Here is a 24214-nt window from a genome sequence, read left to right as displayed (position 1 = left end):
GGACAGATGAATAACCTGAGCTATCCTCGGCTCTGTGTTTCCTTCTCTACCACAGGAATAACCAAAACAAACAGGAAAACAACTATGTCTTTCTTGGACCTATCCACAGCCAGTAACCTTGGTCCTCAGATATTTGCAGCAAGATGGAAAGGAAGATAGAGTTAAAGACAAATACATCTCCAAGTACACAGAGGGCCAGAATAAGAGAACGGAGTGAGAAAATGAAAATTAGATAAATAAAGTGAGCAAGAAAGAAAGAGAGAGGTTCCAAAAACCCATTTGCTTTATTGCTGATGGCAATAATCTCCAGCTCTGACCGTAACCGAGACCAGCAGAGTTAGTTTAGACAGTGAAGACAGTGAAGACAATAAAAACAAAAGGGTATGTGTCTGTGCATGTGTGTGTCCTCTAAAGCAGGCAGTTAAACTAAATCAGGAAATAATGTGAATGCCAAGCCTGTAAATGGTAGGACAGGTGCAGACTGAGAGACTAAATGAGAGGAATGAATAAAACATACTCCTTTCTCCCTCTTGCAAACACACGCGCACACACACACGCATGCACACACACACGCACACACACACACACACATGCACGCACGCACACACACATTGAGCGAACGCTGACATTATGTCAATGGTATGAATAATTCCCCGTAGTTTTCATCGCCGAGCAACGGCTGACCTTTAACACAGGAAGTGATGCACCAGTCAAATACACAACTAAAACTATTTGACTATTCTGTTCGGATGGACTGGGGCCACACAGTGATGTAGGGCTTAACACTTTTGTCTCATATTAAGAATTTCTCCAGTTCAGTTCAAAGAGCCTTTTATGTGTGGAGTTTGCATGTTCTCCCGGTGTGGGCTTAAGTTTTTTCAGGTACTCTGGTACTCTTTAACATCTGAAAAACCATGTCTTTCAGGCTAATCAGTGATTCTAAATCGCCCCTAAGTGTGAATGAGAGCGCTTGGACGAAGTGGTAAAGCAGACGGAGGGACAGATGAGTTCTTTATCTAAAAACAACACTTCCCAACCCTCGTGTAGATACTTCGGAGAAACACTGACATTCCCGCAAGAATCACTGCAACGAGACATCAAACGGTTGTTGACTTTTATTTAATGATTTTCCTCTATAGTTGTCAATATTATTGTTAAACACTACACCATCCTCAATACAAATGCATATTCTGGTTGTTCTTGATTGTCATTTTTGTTTCAATATAGCACAACACATCAGACCCACGTCTGCAGTTTACAGAGAATCAAAAGACACTCAAACTTGTTAATTTTGGACTATGTTGGATTATCCCATAATATTTTTATATACACCTCAAAAATCTTTCTAAAACCCAAATCTAAAAGCTACTATGACACAGTGACTTTGGTGCCTTGGCAATAATGTACCTAAGTATGGTGGTGGCATGTGAAACCGAGCTAAGTGGATGAAGATCTGAAAGAAAGGATGTCAAAGAAGGAACGGAGGAATGAGTGTGGGTCATGTTATCTCACAATCTATTTTAGATGTGTGTGTGTGTGTGTGTGTGTGTGTGTGTGTGTGTGTGTGTGTGTGTGTGTGTGTGTGTGTGTGTGTGTGTGTGTGTGTGTGTGTGTGTGTGTGTGTGTGTGTGTGTGTGTGTGTGTGTGTGTGTGTGTGTGTGTGTGTGTGTGTGTGTACATGTCAGACAGTGACAGTTGAGCGAACAGTGACATCCCAGGTTGGCAGAGATATTTTGGTAACTGGGACAAGCGACAGGGAAAGAGGGAGAGGGAGAGAGATAGCGAGGAAGACAAAAGGCAAAAAAGATGAAGAGATCGTTTAGAAGATCCCACTCAAACCCTCTGTTGCCTTTCTTTGCGTCCTCCTCCTCCTCTCCCAGCTGATTGACAGCGCCCCCTCCTCCCCCACCCGGCACTCTTTGATTGACAGGACTCCCCAGACTGAGGCTCTTATCCCCTGAAACAAACCTTGCTGTGCTCCTCCTTCTCCTCCTCCTCCTCCTCCTCCTCTCTCTCTGTTGTGTCTGCCTTGACAAGCCTCCACCCTCCTGCTCTTCCCACCCTCCCCCTCCTCCTGCTCACACTCTCCTCCTTTCTTCCGTGTAAATGCTGTCTTATCATCCTCACCTTCTCCTTCTATCGGTTCTCCATCCCTTCCTCGTTCCCATCATCCCTTCCTCGAGCTGTGACCCCTCTTAACCCGATAGATTACACACACACACACACACACACACACACACACACACACACACACACACACACACACACACACACACACACACACACACACACACACACACACACACACACACACACACACACACACACACACACACACACACACACACACACACACACACACAGGGAACCCCCTTAAACCCTCAGGCTTATGTGGGCCCCTTTAGAGAGGACGGACACGGACACACACACACACACACACACACACACACACACACACACACACACACACACACACACACAACTGCCTTCCTCAAGTCCTGACACCAATCTGAGCTCCCAACACACACCGCCTGCGCCTAACCCCCTCAAACTCCCCGCACATGCACGATCTCATGCACACAGCCTGAGCCCATTAAGCCAATTGTAAGAGTCTAAACAGGCAGCGAGCTGAGCAGTGAGGTAGGTAACCCCTCAGGGCCACAGCAAGACTAAAACAGAGTCAAAGAAGGGAGAAAAAAAACAGACAGAGGGAGAGGGTGGGATGCAGAAGGGTTGGTGGGTGAGAGAGGGTGAGGTAGAAAGAAGGAGAGGGAAAAGAAAAAAAAACAAGGATAGGGAAGTGTAGGAAAGAGAGGCGTCAACCATCTTTAATGATTGAGAGAAGACAGTAAGAATGTGCGCACGCACTCACACACGTATACACACACACACAGACACACACACACACACACACACACACACACACACACACACACACACACACACAGGAGAGTGAGAGTGGATGTGGCTCTTTGGGAGTCAAGCAGGCGTATGATAGGATATCATTGCATGTCGTTAACCCGATATTAACCCTGAGATGTGGCGGGACACTCACTATGCTACAACAAGGATTAAATAGGCCACACACACACACACACACACACACACACACACACACACACACACACACACACACACACACACACACACACACACACACACACACACACACACACACACACACACACACACACACACACACACACACACACACACACACACACGGTGACGAGCTTGCTGTCAGTCACATGCACATGCACACGAATGCTCACGGGGACTGATATCCTCCCTAACATCATGAGCAATGGGCTGTCAATCACATGCAAACAATCTTTATTTCCATTTCTTTTATTTATTTGTTCCCACAAATAAATGCAAAACAAGCAGCGTGTTTGAATTTGTCGAAGTGTGATAAACAACGGGGAGCACCTCATTGTTAAAGCCACAATAAAACTTGTCCACTTTTTGTCTGAGATTGATTTATCAAACATTAAACCAGGATGCTTGAAGTCGTGCTGATGGGAAAAGTAGAATTTCAAATGGCTTTACTGGCTCATTTCTTATTAACTTGACTGATCTCAGTTTTGATCATATTCTGAATTTCTTTCCATAATTAGTAAGCTTTACAAATAAAACTTGACCTAACTTGTGATACTTTTAATACGAAGACATCTGGAATATTACTTTTTTATGCTACATGTAAGACACAGTATAATGTTTGAGCCATTTGGATCAAGTTTTGTCTCTACATGTAGTTATTAGCATTCAGAAAGATGAAGCCGCTAAGCTGAAATAGTCGTCGAAGTTTTGTTTCTGGGGAGCTCATGTCTATGTAAACATTTTCACTGCTTTCTCTGTTTATGTGACTTGTGAAGGAAATCAAATGCCACCTGATATTACCAGGTAGGTATATAAAAATGTTCTTCGAATTCCCTTTAGGTGCAGCAAGAATGAAATCACATTTGGAATTGCAAGTGAAGAATGAAATAAAATAGAAGTTGTGGATTTGTGTCCATTTATTCAGTCCATCTACATTGTTTTGGGTTTTTTTTGCAAGTTGTTGTTGGTGTGTTTACTTTGTCCTCCATTCCCCTGCTGGGGAGATTTATCCCTGCCAGCTGCACTCACGAACATAAAGTCAGTACGGTGGCCCCATAAGTTACCAAAACATACGCAAATAGACAAAACGCAAAGAGAAAAACAAAACATGTTGCAAAGTATATATATATGTATAAACGGCACAATATGGACCATGTGATTTGTTTGTGGTGATTCAAGTACTCACCGACTGATCCAAGATACATTTCAGTGTTTCTCTATTTCAAAACATTTTTCTTTTAAAGTCAAATACATGGATTTGTTTGTCATTGTGTCTCCAGTTGCAGACAAGGCCCTCCAGGAGGCTGAGAGGAAAGGAAGCTTCTCTATTTCCCTGAAGACTTTTGTTTTCTCTCTTCAGTTGTAGAAAGGAAAACACCAAAACTCCAGTTTAAAAAAAGAAAAACCAAAAAACAGCTATATTTTTAAGAGTGGATTAATGGGTTGAATAAGACTTTTAATTGGACCTGATGTGTGGTAATGAGCAGATAATGATCTTATTGTGGCTGTCCTCTCTCATGTTTGGGTCGGCCAGCGGAGCTCCAGATGTTACACCAAGAGGCTGTGAACCACTGCAAAGTGGAAGAGTAGCGGGGGGTGCTACAGGAAGTATCCCACGGTATCCACGGTAACCTTGACATTCCATCTTGACCGAGTTCCCTGACATCTCCCACAATTCACTCTGCTCCGCTTGTTTAGCCACTGAAAGTGACGCAGTCGTCGAACATCAACGCTGCACACGGTCCAGGAACACACACATCACATGAATATGTGTCTTTGTGTGTTTGAGTATCTTTTAGGAGCCCAACACGCACGCACACACACCTTTCAGGCAAATATATAAAGGAGTTTAAACTGAGATGTCAGAGTGTGCACTGTGCACTGTATACACACACACACACACAAACCCACATGCACATATAACACACTCTCACACTTGTATTTGTTGAACTCCAAACCTATTGCATGTGGTGTCTCATATGCTACTAAATGTTGTTTTATGTTTCATTTTAATTCTCTTTGTTGCCTTTTTGGTAGTTCTCCTCCATGAGACATAACATAAAAAGAGGAAAAGGAGAACATCAGTTTCCCCAACAAGCGAAGAATGAGGCCTGGCTGAAGGTTAGACCTGAGGACGGAGTGGAAATAATAGCAGCTATATACACAACAAAAAAATACTTTGGGGGGTTAGAAGTAATAAATAATATAGTTTCTGAGGGATTTTCCCCAAAATTCGTAACCTACAGGTATAAACTGACAGCTGAAAAACAAATATTTTGATATGATTTGATTTGATTTGATTTGATTTGATTTGATTTGATTTGATTTGATTTGACAAAGAAGAAAACTGCCTCATGAATGTTGGACCCAAGGGAAGAACAAAAACAGGTGTTACACCACCTGAAACACTTGTTTTGTCCTGTGGTTTTTTGATGGAAGAAAAAACAACAACAACAACAACAACAGCAACTCTTTTGCATTCCTGGCCTCCTTGGCTGTCAAAACTGTACTACATCATTGCTTTAAGGTTAAAACATTCAACGTACCGCCAAGAATCAGCAACAGAAGAAAAAAAAAAAATGTCTGGGTGACAAGGCAGAAACACACAGGCATCTCCTTAATTTACACTGAACTCTGTGTTTATATGATTATATAGATTGATGACAGTCAATTTTGATGTTTTCCTTATAAAAAGAGGTGCCTAATGTTTTTTGGAAGTCATCTACAGGGAATCAAACTACAAAATGCTCGGAGAGTTCCTAACAAATCATCATGAATGGACAGTTTTTTTACAGTTAGTGAGGTTGGGTCTCATTTCACGCTGCTAATATTCACATAAAATCTGTTTTGTCATAATGTGGAGACAATATTCCAAAGTTCCCTCGCTGAATCACTCAACACAGCTGTGCTGAAAGGACCAACAGCTCTCAGAGGGTTAAAACAACTGCCAGGAAGAAATCAGATTAAAATGAGGTTGGATCTCATTTCAGCTTTTCTCTGTCACTTTTTTCTTTGCTCATGACCCATTTTTCTGTGCTGCTGCTGCAGGAGAGACAGAAAGACGGGTGGGGTGGGTGTTAAGGGAGGGATAACTTCAGTCCTCTACTTTCACCGACAGAAAGGAGGAAAGAGACACACAGAGGAGCAGGAAAGCGAAAGACAGCTCCTGTTAGTAAACAGATTTGTATTGAGCATTACGAAGAGAAAACACCTATCTGAGTGCTGCTTATTCACTCGCGTCTGAAGGTGCGTGCGTTTGTGAATTCGCCATGAGTGTCGGTGTCCCCTCTGTCATCGATGAGCGCATAAGAACGAAAGATGGGTGGACTATTATTTCAGGACATTTTCGCCGTCATTGATATGACCTGATGTTTTACAAGCCATTGACTCAATCCAAGCAGCAGCAGCAGCAGCAGCAGCAGCTATTTCAGGAGTGACAGCAGATCATCTAAACACACAAACATACCGTCCCACGCCGCCATTCAAATAAGTCAGCACACTTCCTCATCCAGTGTGTGTGTGTGTGTGTGTGTGTGTGTGTGTGTGTGTGTGTGTGTGTGTGTGTGTGTGTGTGTGTGTGTGTGTGTGTGTGTGTGTGTGTGTGTGTGTGTGTGTGTGTGTGAGAGAGAGAGAGAGAGAGAGAGCAAGAGAGAGGTGCAAAGTGAGAGACAGTACCTGTCGATGATAACAGGGTCTGAGGGCGTCTCATTACGGTTCCCGCAGCTCTTCTTGTCACAGCACCGACTAAGAGAAGAGGAGAACGTCAAAGAAAAAGACAGAGGGCAAAGTGAGAGAAGATTCCGACACGGAGAACATACGCTGCATGAAGCTCCAATTTAGACGTTTAAATGAGAGTGTTACCGCACATTATTGGCCGTGTCTGTACTTTAGCGGGGAACTTATAACCAAATGCACAGCTTTTGATCAAATCTGCCTCAAACAGGCCAGCAGGAGTTTTACTGAAAGTCTGTCGAGCAGATCTACGCTGAAAGCATGGATAAAAATAGACTTATATGACACGAAAAGTGAGTGCAGAGCAGGATCTGAAAGGAATACAGTATGTTTTAAGGGAACCAGCAAGCTACCGCATGATTTCTATTGAAAGCCTTTTCTATACTTGTGCAGTAGGCTGGTCGTAGGTCCAGTAACGACTGAACGGCGCTTGATTAGGTCCTCGATTGTTTGTTGCTTGAATTAGTGGCCTTACCTTGCATTACCCCGAGTGTGGCAAAAGCAGGAAGAGTCCCATAAATGTTGACACTTCCTGTTGCGCACATTTAAAATTTAAAGAACATAAAAAACCTCTTTTGTTTTGTTGACACTATAAATTCATAAGGCTACGGCAGACCTTAGCAGTTTCATAAGGTCATTGCATGATACCTTGTTGATCGTTGTGAATCACTGATTCAGTGGTGATAACTCTTACATTCTACTTCAGTATGGAAGGATAACAAAGGTATTCTATAGTTAATCTGCATACGCTAATGGTGCCTCGTGGAAATATTGTTGTTCTAGTACATGGCGAATAGTAGTAGATGGTGAATGTGGCTGCAGCCCAACATTTTACCTCCTTGGTAATTTCCCATCTATTGTTTAGATACAATGCCTCGTGTCGTCGTTTTCTACTGCATTTCTATCGGTTGGCAGAAGCTGCAGCAGTTCTGCTTGGTGTAATGAGACGGCTGCTGTGAAACTTCTGACACTGTCAGGAGACGCAAGGCTGTAACGTCAGCCGTCTGCGAAACCTTCACACTGTGTGACAGAAGACCACAGACTTCAAACCACGTTTGAATGTGTTTCGACGAATACAGCCAAAAGTTGCCCAGTGTAGAGCTGCACTCAGATTTTAACCTGTTTTCTTTCAAACAGCTGATTCATTTTAGGCAAAAGCGTAATTAACATCATCCATAACAGTTATTAAACATTCTATCATATGGTTCAGCGATGGACTACTTTAATCATTGGGCATATGATGGATAATGAGCACTTTTATCACAGGGATACATAGGAATTATGGCTAATAATTCTATAAAACTTCATTTTCATTTCATTTCATACCATTACAGATCATTTACAATTGAAATAATGTTCAAATAGTCTTCTCATAACCCCAAATTGGCTTGCTCCACCTAATGTAGCCAGTGTCTGATATAGATGATCAAATTAAGACGACGACTTAGACTCACAAATATAACCATTTTCACAGCCGTTGAAAGCAATTTATAGTCATGTTCAGTTATTGAACCGTCATTTAATCAATCCAGGTACAACTCTTGATAACAAATCTTATCATGAGCAAGTTTATTAAAAAAGAAAAGAAAAGGAAAATGCAATTCAACCACACAATGTCCTGAGAAATGTGTGCATTTGTTTTTGGATCTCCACCCGCCTCTAAAGTTTCGATTAAGTTATTCTTATTTTCAAAGACAAGGGGCAAATTTAATTTTGCGAGAAAAGTATCAAAGCACTGCACAACGACTGTGACTCCTTCCTAATTATACTGATGAGCAAGTGATATGGAGGACGAGGACAAAAGAGGCCCGAGGCTCATATGAGGAGTACGTGGGATACATACACGCTCACGCACGAGAAAGAGAGAAGAAAAAACAAAAAGCTGGCGTCCTTACCAAAATTCACACATATGTATTACAGGAGTGTCAAAGGAGCTTTCAAGCTTGCATCAATTATGAATAAAGGTGTAAGCAGCTGGGAGGAGGATGAAGTCAAGAGGGGAGCAGTGGTAAAGAGTGAGAGGGTGAGCGTGGGTGGGAAAGCTAAAACAAGGGGGGGGGGGGGGGTAGGAGAGGGAGGGAAGAGGCGGGGCTCTGGGTGGGAAGAAGAGGAAGGGGAGACGTCTCAGGTTTCCCACTGTCACAGATGGCAGAGGTGGAAAGAAAGAGACGGATCTGTTACACCTCGCTCATTGTCTCCGCTATCGGCTGCCGTGTCGCGCTGCTCTACTGTGTCTGTCAGTCGCTTTCTGCCGCTCGATGAACTGGGTCACTGCGCGGTAACTTTGGAGAGCGGCGCAGCTCCAGTGAGAGGTTAGCGAGGAAGACAAGGGGAGATAAGGGGATGCAAAGGAGGGACGAGAGGGGACGAGAGGAAAGCTAACCCCAGGATGGGATGGGAGGGGAAGGATGGGTCACAGCAGTTGGGGGAGGAGGAGGAGGAGGAGGAGGAGGAGGAGGAGGAGGCGGTGATGGGGGAGATGTTACAGAGAGATTAAGGGGGGCCAGAAGAGGAAGAGGAGACAGGAGCAGAGTGGAAGATGTTATAAAGGGAAGGGAAACGAGGGGTGGGATGGGGGTAATGCAGCACTTATTGCTCTGGATCGCAGTGATCTAATCATCCACCCCCCCCCCCCCCACATCATCCCATCACTCACCCACACACAATACTCTGACATTAAAAGCATGAATCAGAGCTACCACAATCCCTCAATATTCTGTTGGAAACACAACTTCATTTTAGTTTTTAACATCAGCTTTGAATACAGAAAAATATATTCAAGTACAGGAAGCGTCTTTACTGCCATTCATTTTCTTAAACAGGAGTTTTTGCGGATTTGTGCTGTTTTATATAATTTAAATAGCTATTCTGTCAAAAGAAGCAGTATTAAAATCTTAATAGAAGCTCTGTATTGTGTTATGACAGTTAAGAGTTCATAATTATGAATGTAATGCCAACATTTGCTGACAATGACAGAATCAATTTCTAAATATAAAAATGTTTTGTTTTTGAAATGGTATTAAAGTAGAACAACAAACCTGATCGGTCATGTTAATGAATCTATTCATATTAAATCAAAAAACACCAACGTAGGCTGTATAAGCCGTATAGGCTGTGAGTGTATTTTCTCTTGGTTTCCTCTCACAGAGTAAAAAAAAATAAATAAATGCATTTGCGCTTTATTTTGTGACCCTGAATTGCCTGAAGGTATGAATTTTAGTGTGTGTGATTCTCTGCATCTCCTTGATGGATTAGCACTTGATCCAGGGTCTTAACTGTCCATAGTCATCTATGGCACGTTCAATAAAAGATGTCCATATGTGAAGATCTTTTAATATTAGACTATATAATATAATCCCTAAGGAATATGAAGCATTTAAAGGTGAGAATAGACTTCAGCACTCAGCATTTTAGTTCGAATACAGTAGAAAAAAGTTTCAGCCTGCTTTTGAACTAAACAAACATCGAGTCGCCATTGTTGAATCTGGATCCCGGCGCTCAACACACATGTTTGTGCCAGTGCTCCAACCAGGTTTTTTTTTGCTGCAGGTTTGCTTGGTGGCAGATTGGCTGGGAGCATATGGCTAATAGCACCACCATGACAATAAGCCACACTGATTAATGGACGCCCTGAGCTCTTTGTGTGTGTGCGTGTGTGTGTGTGTGTGTGTGTGTGTGTGTGTGTGTGCGTGTGTGTGTGTGTGTGTGTGTGTGTGTGTGTGTGTGTGTGTGTGTGTGTGTGTGTGTGTGTGTGTGTGTGTGTGTGTGTGTGTGTGTGTGTGTGTGTGTGTGTGTGTGTGTGTGTGTGTGTGTGTGTGTGTTGTGTGCGAAGTCCCCGCTGCAGAATCAGCATGTGAGAACATGAGGCAACAGCCGTAACTTTGACCTCAGCGGCTGTTGGAGACAAGCGAGTGTTTACACTCGAGCCGTACTTTCTGCGCTGTTGCTCCCCCAGAGGAACGGTTTGAAAAATGCTGCAGAAGGACACTGTGGAGTTCTTTCTCCCGCAACAAGATTCATGTGCGCGCTGCATGTTATGCTAAACTGTTTATTCACATCCACAATTCATCCCCCACATGATGAACAACATTAATTTACAGTAAAATCTGTTGCCAAACACAATTTATTTATAAATTCCTTGTAAATCACATCAGAATATCAATGTTTTTTCCATGAGCCTCTACAGCTGCAACAGCCCGAGGAACATTCACTGAGCTGCAGAATAAAATATTAGTGTGCCTGATTTCACGGTTAAAATCCCTTCTTGTGCATATAGATGAACCCCAATTTATATTGTTACAGTTAAAGTTGTTCGGTGACAAGGTCGCGCAATAGGAACAACTTAATTCATGTGCTAAATTTGAATTTTCATACCGATTGGGCGTGCGAGAGTACACGTACTTCTTTGTGTGTGTGTGTGTGTGTGTGTGTGTGTGTGTGTGTGTGTGTGTGTGTGTGTGTGTGTGTGTGTGTGTGTGTGTGTGTGTGTGTGTGCGTGCGTGCGTGCGTGTGCAAGTCCCTTCCTATATTTTATAGTCAGATCCTGGAGGAAGGCCCATTTGTTAGCCATGAAACAACAGAAGGGTTCAGATTGACTAATGAGTTTCTCTGTGTCCTAATTAACCAGGCGTCACACACACACACACACACACACACACACACACACACACACACACACACACACACACACACATATATATATATAAACCACGCATGTTCTTGTACACGCACTCTCGATTGTATAGGATAGGTTGGTAAAACACCTCTATAAATAGGACTCTTTCCTCCAACCTACTTCCGAAGAAATTCATCTTGAGATTATAATTAAAGCAACAACTCTGATAGCCAAAACTCATCTTCCTCAACATATAGAGCTTTGCGCGTATGCGTGAGTGTGCGTCCCGGTTTGTACGTGTGGGGGGGTTAATGAGGGTGACAATATAAGAAATGTACAGGGAGATGATTGGTGAGAACTTTGTGCAGACGGAAGAAAAGAGAAGAGAGGAGGGGAGCAGAGAAGGGGAGACGAGAGGAAACCTTGGACCTTAATTCTAAACCTTATTGGCTCAATTCTTCTTTTCCCATTGGAAACTGAAAAGCAAAGTTTAAGCGGGCCTACATCATTCATGCACAGGTGCACATGCACCACAAAAAACAAAGAATAGTGAAATGAATGAATGGTGAACTCGGCTCATTTTTGTTTGCATTCTTTCCTTGTGGACAAATTTAAGTATTAATGGTTTCTGAGCTACACAACACATCACCCCTAAGACACATTTCTAGTTTTGTCGCTTCACTGATTCATTTAATTCCGGCTACTTACGGCAAACCTTAACTAAACGCACATCACCGCACTGCACTGTGGAGCAACTTGGGCCGAACATCGAAAACTGAAAGAGGACAGAAGAAGAGAAGAGGAGGATTTATAATTAAGTTATCATTTCTCACCTGCACATGATCTCATGTGTCAGCAGCACTCTGCACATCTCAGGGTTCTTGTCTTGGCCTTCATAAACAATTGGCTATAGAAGGAGAAAGATAAAGACAGAAGAAGAAGAAAATATTAGCTCACAAATTCAGGAGCACTCATTCATGGTGCACGCACACACACACACATATAATCAACTCCTGGACACTTTTGGTTGTTCACTGTAGCTTGTTTTATCAATATTGTTGTTTTTTAACAATACCACATTGAGTCCATAAAATAAGAATTTGAATAAAATGATGTTATACTTAAGCTCCACAGGACTTCGATTTATTCCTGTTTTGTCATGATTTGTTGTGCGCGAATGCAGAACATTCATTGGCATTATTTTCAGTACAGTACAGTGATCAGTGGAGGGGAGGAGATGAAAATGGTCGGCAGCACGACGCTGCCGGAAAACCCTCTGATGATGTTGAACTGATATAAATGAACTATTTTCTCGTACTGAGATTTTGTTGTACTTTTATTTTCCCTCGCTAGTTTACCCCATCAGCACTTTGGAAACGTGTTGTTGAGGTTTGATCTCACCTCCAAGAACTCACAGTTCATTGGTAACACCTCCGGTCTCACATACACACACTTACACCCAATCTGTCTATCACTTACACACACACACACACACACACATCGATTGTGCAAGGTTGTTTTAGAAAAGCTACAAAATAAGAGCCATATCTAATCATCTGACACAATAAGGAGGCTCAGCCTTATAAAGTACTTTTGCATTCGCCTGTTTCCAGAAATAAATGTTATTTTAGGGGATGAGACATGTTGATAGTTCACCTCAGCTGTTTTACTGCTGTTTACTTGTTGTCATTAGTTTGTAACTTATTTCAAAGACAGGTGTTTTACTTACTAGAAAATAGCGTCCCATTTTTAAAGAAGTAACAAGTAATCACTTTCAGTATCTTTTGCAACATTGATCAAGACAATGTTTAGTCCAACAAGCCAGAGTCTGAGTAAAAAAAACAACAAAAAAAAGGTTTTAGTTGAGGTTTCAACACTTGCTTGCACTTCACAATATTCCCAGGTCTGGAGAGAAAGCGCAGCAGAAAGAGATAGCAGAAGTCGCACACCACTAAGCGATCTATCAATCAATAGACTCTTTGTCTCTCTTTGTTCTATTCCAGTCTTTTTGATCTGTCGGTCCAAACTGTAGCGAGTCTCAAAGAGTGACAGGCTCACTTGTCTCTGGCAACAATGAGGAAGTTTCTCTGTCCTTTACAATAATCTTCACCCGGAGTTCAGACAACCTGCCGCCATCGAGTCAGCACAAGCTAATTTATGGCAAACCTAATGGAGGTGAAGCACACCCGTGCTTCACAAAAAAGAAAGAAAAAAAGGACTTTGGTCAAAATAAAATACCAAACCAACTTCCTCACTTCGGTAAAAGTGGAAAAAGTGCAGGTTCTGAAATGGACTCAAGTTTAAAATTAATAGATTTAACCATTCTCGTTCGACCTTGATCAATTTTAATTCATCAACTTTTGCAGCTTCAGCGTGAAGAATTGTTTCCACCATTCATCTCACTGTAACTCTGAATTCTCTTCACAGAGGTGAAACAAGTAATGAGCCCGTTTTAAGAGCGTAAAGGGGACAAAGAACAGGTATTTGTGTGCTAATGTAGGGCATGAAAGTAAAATGTCGTCAGAATAATAAATGCTTGCCACCTCTGAGGTTTAACAGCTCTCATCAGGGATTTGTTTATATTGGTGCCACGTATGGATGAGAATAAATTCATAACGAACACATGATCATCTGTGAGATTAATGAAATGTATTTCTGTCCAAACAAACCTTGTGAAATTTGTCAAACAAACTCTCTATGTCCCAAATCACGCCTCTCAACTCTTTTCTCGCTCATAAATTACTGATTTTATTTCAGGAATGGCTCATTGATTGTTATCACGCAAGCCATTTCAAGGTGTTTTGAAATAAAATAATGTTCAGAGAGAGAAGTCGAACACTGCTGGAGAGACCGTTTCGCCCTGAAATCTGTTCTACTAATGTGACAGATGAATGGTTTTCGAAGCAGCAGATGGCAACACAAAGAAAGGGCCTTTAAAGAAATTATATTCTCCAAATCTCACCTATGGCCGAGTCGTCCTTTCAGGGGGCCCCAGGGCGAGGGTGTACCTTCTGGGGGCCCAACTTAAGCAACGAATACAGACTGAGCCCCTCATTTGTCAAAACTATGGCCCTGAATGGCCTTCAGAAGGCTTGGAGCTCTGCGGCATTAATATAAAGTAGCGACAGTGGCTCTACACTGAGGACCCCTTTATTGTAGCCTAAAGCATTTCATACTAATAACTTGTCTCCCGGATCCTGTGCGTTTTCTGTATTTTTGGAGCCCCTATATGGTTCAAGGCCCAGGGCGCTTGTCAGTTACAATTTTCCATGCGTGTGCACGTATCCCCCCCACCCCCCACCCCCCTCGGCAAAATGTATCGACACATGAACTTGGAGCTCGAAAGGCCCTCGGTTGACCAGGACTCCTGGGATGTGCACGCCCAGTCAGTGCAAGTATGATGCGTAATCTGACACAAAAATAATAAGGGCTTAAAGCAGAAACTGATGCTGGCCTCGCACTTCCATGAGAGGCACGCTTTTACGCGAATGTCCCACAAGGACGATTTCAACTGTTTGTGAAGATAATTAATTTACCCAGAAAACAGAATAAGCCGTTCATCCAGACTAAAACAACTTAAATAGCCTCGGATAAAGTAAAGAAACTGATGTTAACTCACTGTACGAGACATCTGAGACTATTTCCGTATTCCCTCTACATCAACATTTGAACTGCAAAAGTCCCCTGATTGCAGTTTAATGAGAGCAAATCTGAGTATGGGAAATGTCGAAAAAAAGACGGGATTTGACAGCTTGGTTGTGAGGAGGAAATGTGCCGCATGAGCCACAGTTCTGTCTGTGATTAGTTTTACTCGCCGTGCCATGGGAAAAGAGTGGGCCAGGAAACTTCCAGTGAACTTGCTTCCTATGCTGGACAAACATGCATCACTGTCATCCCAACCTTCCCTCGTCTTCTAACTTTTTCTGCACTTTTGCTCTTCTGTTCTCTCTCCCCCACCCCCCGCACGCACGAGCACAAGCCTTCAAGCCCTGCGCCAGGTGAGTGCATTCATCTTTGTAAACAGAAATAGGACGGATGGAACCGTGCTCTCATCCAAAATCACAGATGACTGCATGTGGGTCAGTCCACATCAGTTCAGCAGACTTCCCAGAGTTGTCCTGACAAGAAGCTTCTTTTTTCTTTTTTCTTTTTAACACTTTAGGTAATTATTGTCACTTTAACCAACTTTGATAGTCTTTGGATTGCTTTGCTGTTGTCTGCATGTTCTACCTGGGCATGCCTGTACTTCTTGAATCCAGTGACATTATGCTGAATGGATTGAAGTTTTCGAGCATCATCTGCTTTGCTCAACGTCTCGCATGGTTTTGTGACAGATGAACCAAAAAAATACAAATAAAATAAGGTCAATATCGCTAATGTATTTTCACAATAAATCACATGATATTTTTTAAATTTTAAAGGTTAGCAATATCGGAGTTGTATTTTCTGAGAAACATGTATGAAATAAATCCTAATTCAACATTTTAGCCAAAACAAATTGTTTACATTTTTTTTTTTTTATTTGGCTTTTATTTTTAACATTGAACCAATATGATGAGTCGCTAAGAGGAAGGCTATTAGTAATGAGAAAATGCATTAAATAAGAGGCAGGGAAGAAAAATCATCTCGATTCGGGCATCAAACAGGGTTTTCAGGTTTTGAAAGTTAACTCTTTGACTTTGACACTTTTACCGGCACTCAAATCACCCTTTTAACACCTTTATATCACTGAAATAAAAGAAGATATTGGGGATTTTTTGGGAAAAATATAAAGCAAATCTTCCTCTATCCGGATTTCACACAAAAAATGACCTGGGTGTTATTTTTAAAACGCTCTTCCTCCTCTACTACAGCCAGATTACGACTCAACCTGCAGTTAAAAATACCAAGACAGACAAAAGTACAGCCACAAGTGCTTTGATGCGTCAGTCTCCTCACTTCTTTACTTCTGCAACGCCCCTCTGTTTGGTCTTCCCCAGGAAATCCTTCACAAACTTTAACTTTTTTCAGAATTGCTCTGCTAGCATCATCCCGATCTCCCTGTCGTATCCCACCATCCAGTCCACGACTACAAAATGTCACCTCTCACCTACAAAGCCATCCACGATCTCAACCTTTCCTGAACGCCTCCTTTTGGAAGTGCTTGTGCTCTCTCTCAAACTTTTCAGTTCACCTCTGCAACGCCGATTCACTTCCTCCCTTCAAGTTCCAGATAAAAACTCATGTGTTGAGGCTTTCATGCTCTCGGTGATGAGGGTTGCTGGTTTTGTTGTTTCATTTAAATCACTCATTCGCCCATTTATTGATGCACAGTGACGTGTAGAAAACCCACAGGGAGGACATGCAAACTCCACACAGAAAAAGGCCCATTTTAACCAAACACATCGACAAACATGTTGACAAACAGAAGTCAACAGGTCAGGACATCCAGCTCCATCTCTTTGGTTTTCTCAATGTTGACTCATCTCGCTCTGTGCCAACGTTTGCCTCCCTTGCTTTGCGCTGCTTGGAATTCAAAGAGCGAACAGTTTTGAAGGCTCAGATTTTGTGAATCATATAAAGTTGTGAATCAAAGAAAGTCGTGCTGAGCTGAGGTTTATCGTTTCAGAGAACTCTTGGCTTGTCCTGCTCAGTAACACAAGACTTCTGGAGCCCCGGGGAGGATGAACTGACAACATAAAGAATAATTTGCAAATAATACCTTATCCACCCTCTGAGAACGGCTCTTGCGTGAGTTCCTCTACCGCCGCGGCCCACGTTTGTCACGGATTCTACACCGTTGTCACTTTGCCTACTCTGCGCCTCACTTTCATCTGCTTCTTCCTCCTCCCCTCTCCCTCTCTCCTCCCTCTCACCGCCTCACCAGGCCTTTCACACACCATCTTTGCCGCTCTCTCCTCCGCCTTTGAAGTAGCGTGACATACGCGGCATGTAAACAAGGATCCGTTAAGCAGGGGAACACACTTCCTCCTGCGTTAGTGTCAGGTCGACTAGCGAGCTAGTGATCCGACGGGGGCCGCAGTGACAGACGCTTTATTCTCCGGGACAGAGTCGTGATCAACGAGCGAGCGCCGCGCTCTGCTTCTGAAGACAAGGAGGTGCTCTCCTCCTCCATTTAACACAAGCAGTGAAGGCCCTCAACACACACACACACACGCACACACACACACACACACACACACACACACACACACACACACACACACACACACACACACACACACACACACACACACACACACACACACACACACACACACACACACACACACACACACACACACACACACACACACACACTCACACACAAACAGGTAGGCAGAGACAAAAATAGAGAGGAATAAAACAAAAAGGTGCCAGCTTAGATTGTCAAAGTAAGGAGGAGGCTTTTCTTTCCTGGCAGTAGAATCACAATTATAAGAAAGAAATAAATAGAATCAAGCATGTGAGACTAATAACACCTCGCAGTCTATCTACTTTATGGAGCAGAGCAGGTACAGAAAAAAAAAACTCAACTTGGCAGGTGACCATATAGGATGCGAAATAATAGATGTAGGACACATTGACATAAATGCTACTTGCACTATTTTTGGGCCATGTTATCAAAACATTATATTTTTACTCTGAACTTGTCAAATACTGCATACAGACTGATGCATAGTGAAAATATGATCAAATATAAAAACAAAAAAATAAAGTAACACCATATTTAATAAAATAGATACTCAAGAAACAGCTGATGTTGGGTTTTTAAGACCATTGAGCATTGAGACATGCACCCAGACATGTTTTGAAGCAAAAATTAAATCCGAAAATACACTTTGACCGCACATCATTGGATAAATAAAGGGCACAGAGTGCAGCCTTTAAAAAAAATAGAATAGAAAATGTGTTTGTTCTTAACTTTTGTGACATTCTGTTATATTTTAGTTAAAACCTTTAAATTATTCTGAACAAAAGTCAATGATATCGAATCTTAGTGACCCAGAGGATAACTTTTTCATCACACTGATCAACAATTGAAGCTGCAAGCTTGCACCATCAAGAGAATGTCTCTATGAGAAGGCAACCACATCGATGAAGAATAAGGAGCTGATGCAAAAACACACAAATAGAGAAAAACCATGATTCAATCATAATCAAGACAGAACCATGACTCTTAACATCACATATAGACTGCTGTTTTACCTCTGTGATGCATTTTCACAGAGTTTCCTGTCTTCAAACTTTCTGGAAAATTATATTTTGGGAGTCTCCTGTGCAGACACAGACTGAGAGAAACATTTCTGACAGTTGCTCCTACTATTTTCATCCCTGGTGACTCATGAAGTTTATCCAGAGTCCTTGTGAGTGCAAGAGTAGCTGCAACCAAATTGCATGTTGTAAACAGTGGGAGAACAAAAACAACAACAATTTGACCGTAAACATTCATCAATTAGAATCAATTTCTACAAATGAGTTGACTTACACAACATGCTGCTGAAAGAGAACTCCAGCTTAGATTTTTGTGTGTGTCTATATGCTTGTGTATTGCTTTCCTTTTATTGAAAGGACATAAGAGAGCAGATACACTTATTGGGGCAATTTAAGTCCAGGGCACCAAAAAGCTAAAGGGTTACAGTTACAGTACGTACATTTCAGTAGTAAATTTCTCCACTGTGAGATTAATAAAGGCGATCTTATATTATCTTAAAGGTTATGGTTCAGGGAAAGGCTTAGGGAATATATTATGTTGATGAGAAGGCCTGAAGAACAAAGAGCTGTGCATGTGTGTGTGTGTGTGTGTGTGTGTGTGTGTGTGTGTGTGTGTGTGTGTGTGTGTGTGTGTGTGTGTGTGTGTGTGCATCCATGTGAGAAACTTCAGTGTGAAAGTTAGAAAGACAGTAGCCATGACATCACTGACCAGCTAAGCCAATTTCATGACTGTTTTGATTCAACCACCTGTTAATACTCCATTTATATACCATTGGGAATAACACACACACACACACACACACACACACACACACACACACACACACACACACACACACACACACACACACACACACACACACACACACACACACAGACACACACACACACACACACTCTCACACACACACACACACACACACACACACACACACACACACACACACACACACACACACACACACACACACACACACACACACACACACACACACATGCAGACACTCAGCTAAGCATGTCTTATTCCTACAATGTTGCCATGGTGCCGATACACATATGCTGCAGGCTTAAAACACCAAATACCTGCACATCTCTCCCATTTGTTTCCCTGCTCTCCTGCACACACACACACATCCACACATGCACAGCGCCGACCAACACTCACGCAGTGTGAGGCAGCTGCCCACAGGTGTGGCACGCACACCTGCCACCATCAGCACTTTGAGGAAAAATGAGTTTTCTGCCTCAAACTGAAATAATGTTAATACATAAATGCTTAGGCAGGCGAATAGAGAAACAGGTCATCCATTACAGAGGGAATTAGGCCTTTTCTTGGCTGGACTTCCAAGTGGCAGCAAGGCCTGCCTGAATATGTGGAAGTGTGTAACTGCTTGTCACCTCACCAAACTGAAGCTAAACAGTGTTATTAAGAAACAGTGTGGTCTCCTTGGCCTGCCAGACACACACACACACACACACAAACACACACACACACACACACACACAGAATGTGGTGCAGCGTGGCAGCAGTAATGTGAGACTCTGTCAGAGCCTGGAGTCACATTAGCAAGTATTCAGTGCATAGCATGGCTTTTTGGCTCCACTAATTCTCTCTCTCTCTCTCTCGCTCTCTCTCTCTCTCTCTCTCTCTCTCTCTCTCTCTCTCTCTCTCTCTGACTCTTAATTCTAAAGGCTTCAAACACTAAACGTGCCTGTCTGTCTGTTCAGTCGTCCTCCCTCCAAACTCTCGCCACTGCTCTTCCTGTCCTTCTGTCTCTCTCATACATGTGCACACCAACGAAAACAAAAACATTAGCAGAAAAATTGGATCTGATCACAATGCTTGCTTCTCGCCAAACCAAATCCCAGAGGTGCCGTTATATCTTTCCACTTCCTACTGTGTGCGGCAGAATTACGCTCCTGTTCCTCAACACCCGCTTACAAGCCTCCTCGCTCTAATCACAGCAAGAGAAGCACAGGCAAAAACGCCTGGAGCCATGCAGTGTGTGTGTGTGTGTGTGTGTGTGTGTGTGTGTGTGTGTGTGTGTGTGTGTGTGTGTGTGTGTGTGTGTGTGTGTGTGTGTGTGTGTGTGTGTGTGTGTGTGTGTGTGTGTGTGTGTGTGTGTGTGTGTCCCTACCCACACATACACACTGTAGAAACACCCACCCACAAACTCATGTGCACACAAACACCCATTTGTGTGTGTGTGTATGTGTGTGTGTGTGTGTGTGTGTGTGTGTGTGTGTGTGTGTGTGTGTGTGTGTGTGTGTGTGTGTGTGTGTGTGTGTGTGTGTGTGTGTGTGTGTGTGTGTGTGTGTGTGTGTGTGTGTGTGTGTGTGCACGCACAGTGGAGGGCGGCGGAGTACAGGCGGATCAGTGGAGCAACTCATTGTCAGCGGAGGTAACAGGAGAGGTGACAGACCGCTGTGTGAGATAGAGTGTGTGTGAGAGTGTGTGTGTGAGTGTGTGCGTGCTTACCTGTTTAGTCATGGAGTCGATGAGTCGAACATAAAAATCCTGCTCTGTTCTGATGCCTGGAAAGGAGAAGACAATCACTAAGATGTGGTTTCTAACAAACAGCAGCATATTAATCCTTTTATAAGCATAAATCAACACAAGCTTGTAGCTGTGGGAACAATTAGTCGAAGTCATCATCCCCCCCTGGCATCTGGCATTTAGCAATCGTGAGATAATATACACAAAAATAACTTCCTTCTCACACTCAAAATTAGATACATTTATTAGGATTTTTGGTTGTTGTTTCTCACAAAGAATCCATTAAGGCAAAATATGTGAATTAATAATCATCTTTTGTGCTGAAGATCAATCATTGGCTGAACTCATTCTGTCTTTTAAAGGTCAATTATATGATCAGAAATTACACATTTCCATTTAATAGTGTTGCAGTAAATGGGAAAGATCGTGTCCTTTAACCCTTGATGAGTGCATGTGAAATCCTGTGAAAAATGTTGCTCAATGCCCCCCAAAATCACATTTCCTCTTTTCTGCACCCAGCAGATGACTCCAATATGGAGAGGACTCCGCATTCTGTATCAGCACATGCAAACCACCAACTATAGTTGTGCTTTCTTCTTTTAATCCCACAGCAGGATGGAGGTTGTGATACTCACTCCCCTGGCAGACTGCAGCTCAACCTGTCAAATATCCCTCATCAGAGTGGGCTAACTAGTTTAGGGACAGTGACAGAGTGATAAAGTTACAGAACTGCAACAAATCTCCTGCAACAGCTGCCTTGATGTCCCACTAATTGAAATCGGTCGAATTACACAAGGTTGTATCTGCACTGAGATTTGTGTGACATAAAGAAGTTGTGGCAGCCTGTTGGCCCTTTGAAACACATAATTTATTTTTAAAAGGGAAAACAACAAACAGCTACCGTATGCATATTTTATTAGTGCATAATCAAGCATAAAATCTTAAAGAATTTGGTCAAACACATTTTGGGGTAACAATGCGTGCGCATGTACTCACCGTTACTGTAAAGAAGCTGCAGCCGATAATGGATCCCGTTATTTGTCTTCTCTCCGCTCGTTTCCTGTCCGCACACAATAAATATGGATCCAGTTATGGAAGCATTTCTGACTAGTTTAACGAGTACTTGCATGCATATATTCAGGTTTAATGTTGATGTATTAAAGTATAATTACCTGCTCTACAATGTGTAATCATATTGTGTGTGTGTTTTTCTTTTTTTCTTTTTTTTATTTCTCTGTAATTTTGTTTAGAGGGCCAATAAATCCCACACGGAATTCTCCTGCTACATTTCATCTAATTGAGTAGGAGAACGGCTGTGCGTTTGTTTATATAAAACAAATGTTTGTGTTGAATCGAGTTGGAAATTATAACAATTTTAAAATATTTTTTCAGAGGCACGAATATACGCGTTTAAAATGTATTTTATGCCTGGTTTTATAATCAATAATAATAATAATAATAATAATAATAATAATAATAATAATAATAATCATAATAATAATAATAATAATAATAATAATAATAATAGGCCAAATAATAATTATGACAATTCAATTAAAAATGTGGATCTATTATAAATGTTTAAATGTGACATAAAACAATTCTTTACAATATAGGCCTTCTGATAATATGTAAATCAGACAAATAAAATCCCCCTCCACGTGCCCACCTTTTCTTTCTCGATGAAGTCCACGAAGTTGGTCCGCTCGATCTCCACCGGCTGACCCTGCCGGTCGTACAGAGCCAGGACGAAGTGGAAGAAGTTGGACTTCCGCAAGTTGGAGGGCGGCTGCTTCTCAAAGTGAGCCCGGGCCAGACCCACTCCACTGCGGACACACAAGACGGTGTGAGACTGGCGCAAACAGAATAAAGTGTTTTCTTGTTGGAAATGGGTCAAAGCAAATGTGAAGAAAATGGCAAAATAAGTCCACCATGTGCTGATTTTTGTATGTCTGATCAGACAGGAAATTGTTCCATTTATATGGAGGAGAAAAAAAAAAGTCAGTTTGATTAAAAAAAAAAAAAAAAAAAGCACAATAAACATTTATCAGTAGATTTGATAAAAAATGTGATTAATTTCGTTTCGAGGTTCATGTAATGATTGAGATCATGGTTTGTCCACCATACGCCTGACTGAGGAGCTGGATCATTTTCTTCCACTTAAATATAACAATAAGAATATTTAAGGACTGAAGGTACATTTTCCTATAATTAAATTTCGCAGAACAGGCCCTATATTACTTATGGCTTATTTATTTCATATGCATTGAAACTCAAACCACAACGTGACCACTGTGCGTTTGGTCTACGTTTCTGTCTGGTCAACATAAAATAATACTAAATATACCGACATAAATTTCCCCTAAATAATTGGAACAGATAAATCCACACTTCGGTCTCCGGACAGCAGCTGCAGCCTGTTTCTCCCCATCTGGTCTCTCTCTCTCTCTCTCTGGTCCTGCCCAGGCTGAGAGGTCCTGATCGGTGAAAAAACGCGCGTACGTTCCACCTTTGACAGCGCGAAAACACGAGCCAAAGTGCCTCATTTCCCCGGACAGGGCTCACCTTTGGGCGGCCGTGTTGGCGTCCAGCACGCCGCCCCCCTGCATCCAGCTCCGGACGTTCATGCCTCCCAGCGGCTCCTCTTTCAGGCTGCTGCCGCTTCTCTGGATGCTCTCCTGGATCCCAAACATTAACAGACCTCCAAGGCTCTGCGTTGTGTCCTTCTGCTTCTCGGTCTCTCTCCCTGCCTGGAAGTGCACTTGCTCTTCCCGTAGATCCTTCACTCTGATGCGAGCGGAGCAACGTGGTGTGCGCTTTTCTGCCGCTGCTGCGCTCAAGAATTCAAGCCTTTGCGCTCTTTATTCCTCAGATTTTACTCCTAAACGAGGGAGTGGGCGACCAAACATGCCGAGAACAAAAAAAAAAACCAAACAATGTCCAAACACTTAAAACACGGGGTTGTGTCACGAAAAGGGACGACAGGACGTGCCAGGTGTGGGAAGAAAAAAAGAAAAAAGAAAAGTCACTCCTGGTGCGCTTTGAGATCCACTGACAAGAGAGATCAATTATCGCAC

General features: G+C 42.4%; 1 protein-coding gene across 7 annotated transcripts in view; it reads right to left on the bottom strand.

Moving 5' to 3' along the window:
• The window catches only part of LOC308139703 (transcription factor COE1), a gene marked incomplete at its 5' end in the record, with an annotated part of 90191 nt that extends 66361 nt beyond the window's left edge, over positions 1 to 23830 (bottom strand). For 6 of the 7 annotated variants that reach the window (XM_080509198.1, XM_080509195.1, XM_080509196.1 and 3 more), the window contains 6 exons: positions 6775 to 6843; positions 12280 to 12353; positions 21120 to 21175; positions 22134 to 22197; positions 22807 to 22963; positions 23703 to 23830. In XM_080509198.1, the coding sequence (XP_080365324.1) occupies positions 6775 to 6843; positions 12280 to 12353; positions 21120 to 21175; positions 22134 to 22197; positions 22807 to 22963; positions 23703 to 23830 (548 nt within the window). The remainder of the gene's footprint in view (positions 1 to 6774; positions 6844 to 12279; positions 12354 to 21119; positions 21176 to 22133; positions 22198 to 22806; positions 22964 to 23702) is intronic. The other variant, XM_080509200.1, reaches the window with a different exon arrangement.
• Between the last annotated feature and the right edge of the window lie 384 nt (positions 23831 to 24214).

This window comes from Blennius ocellaris (genome assembly GCF_963422515.1).
Source record: "Blennius ocellaris genome assembly, chromosome: 14".
Taxonomy (NCBI): Eukaryota; Metazoa; Chordata; class Actinopteri; order Blenniiformes; family Blenniidae; genus Blennius; species Blennius ocellaris.
This window is presented reverse-complemented; position numbering and strand designations above follow the sequence as displayed.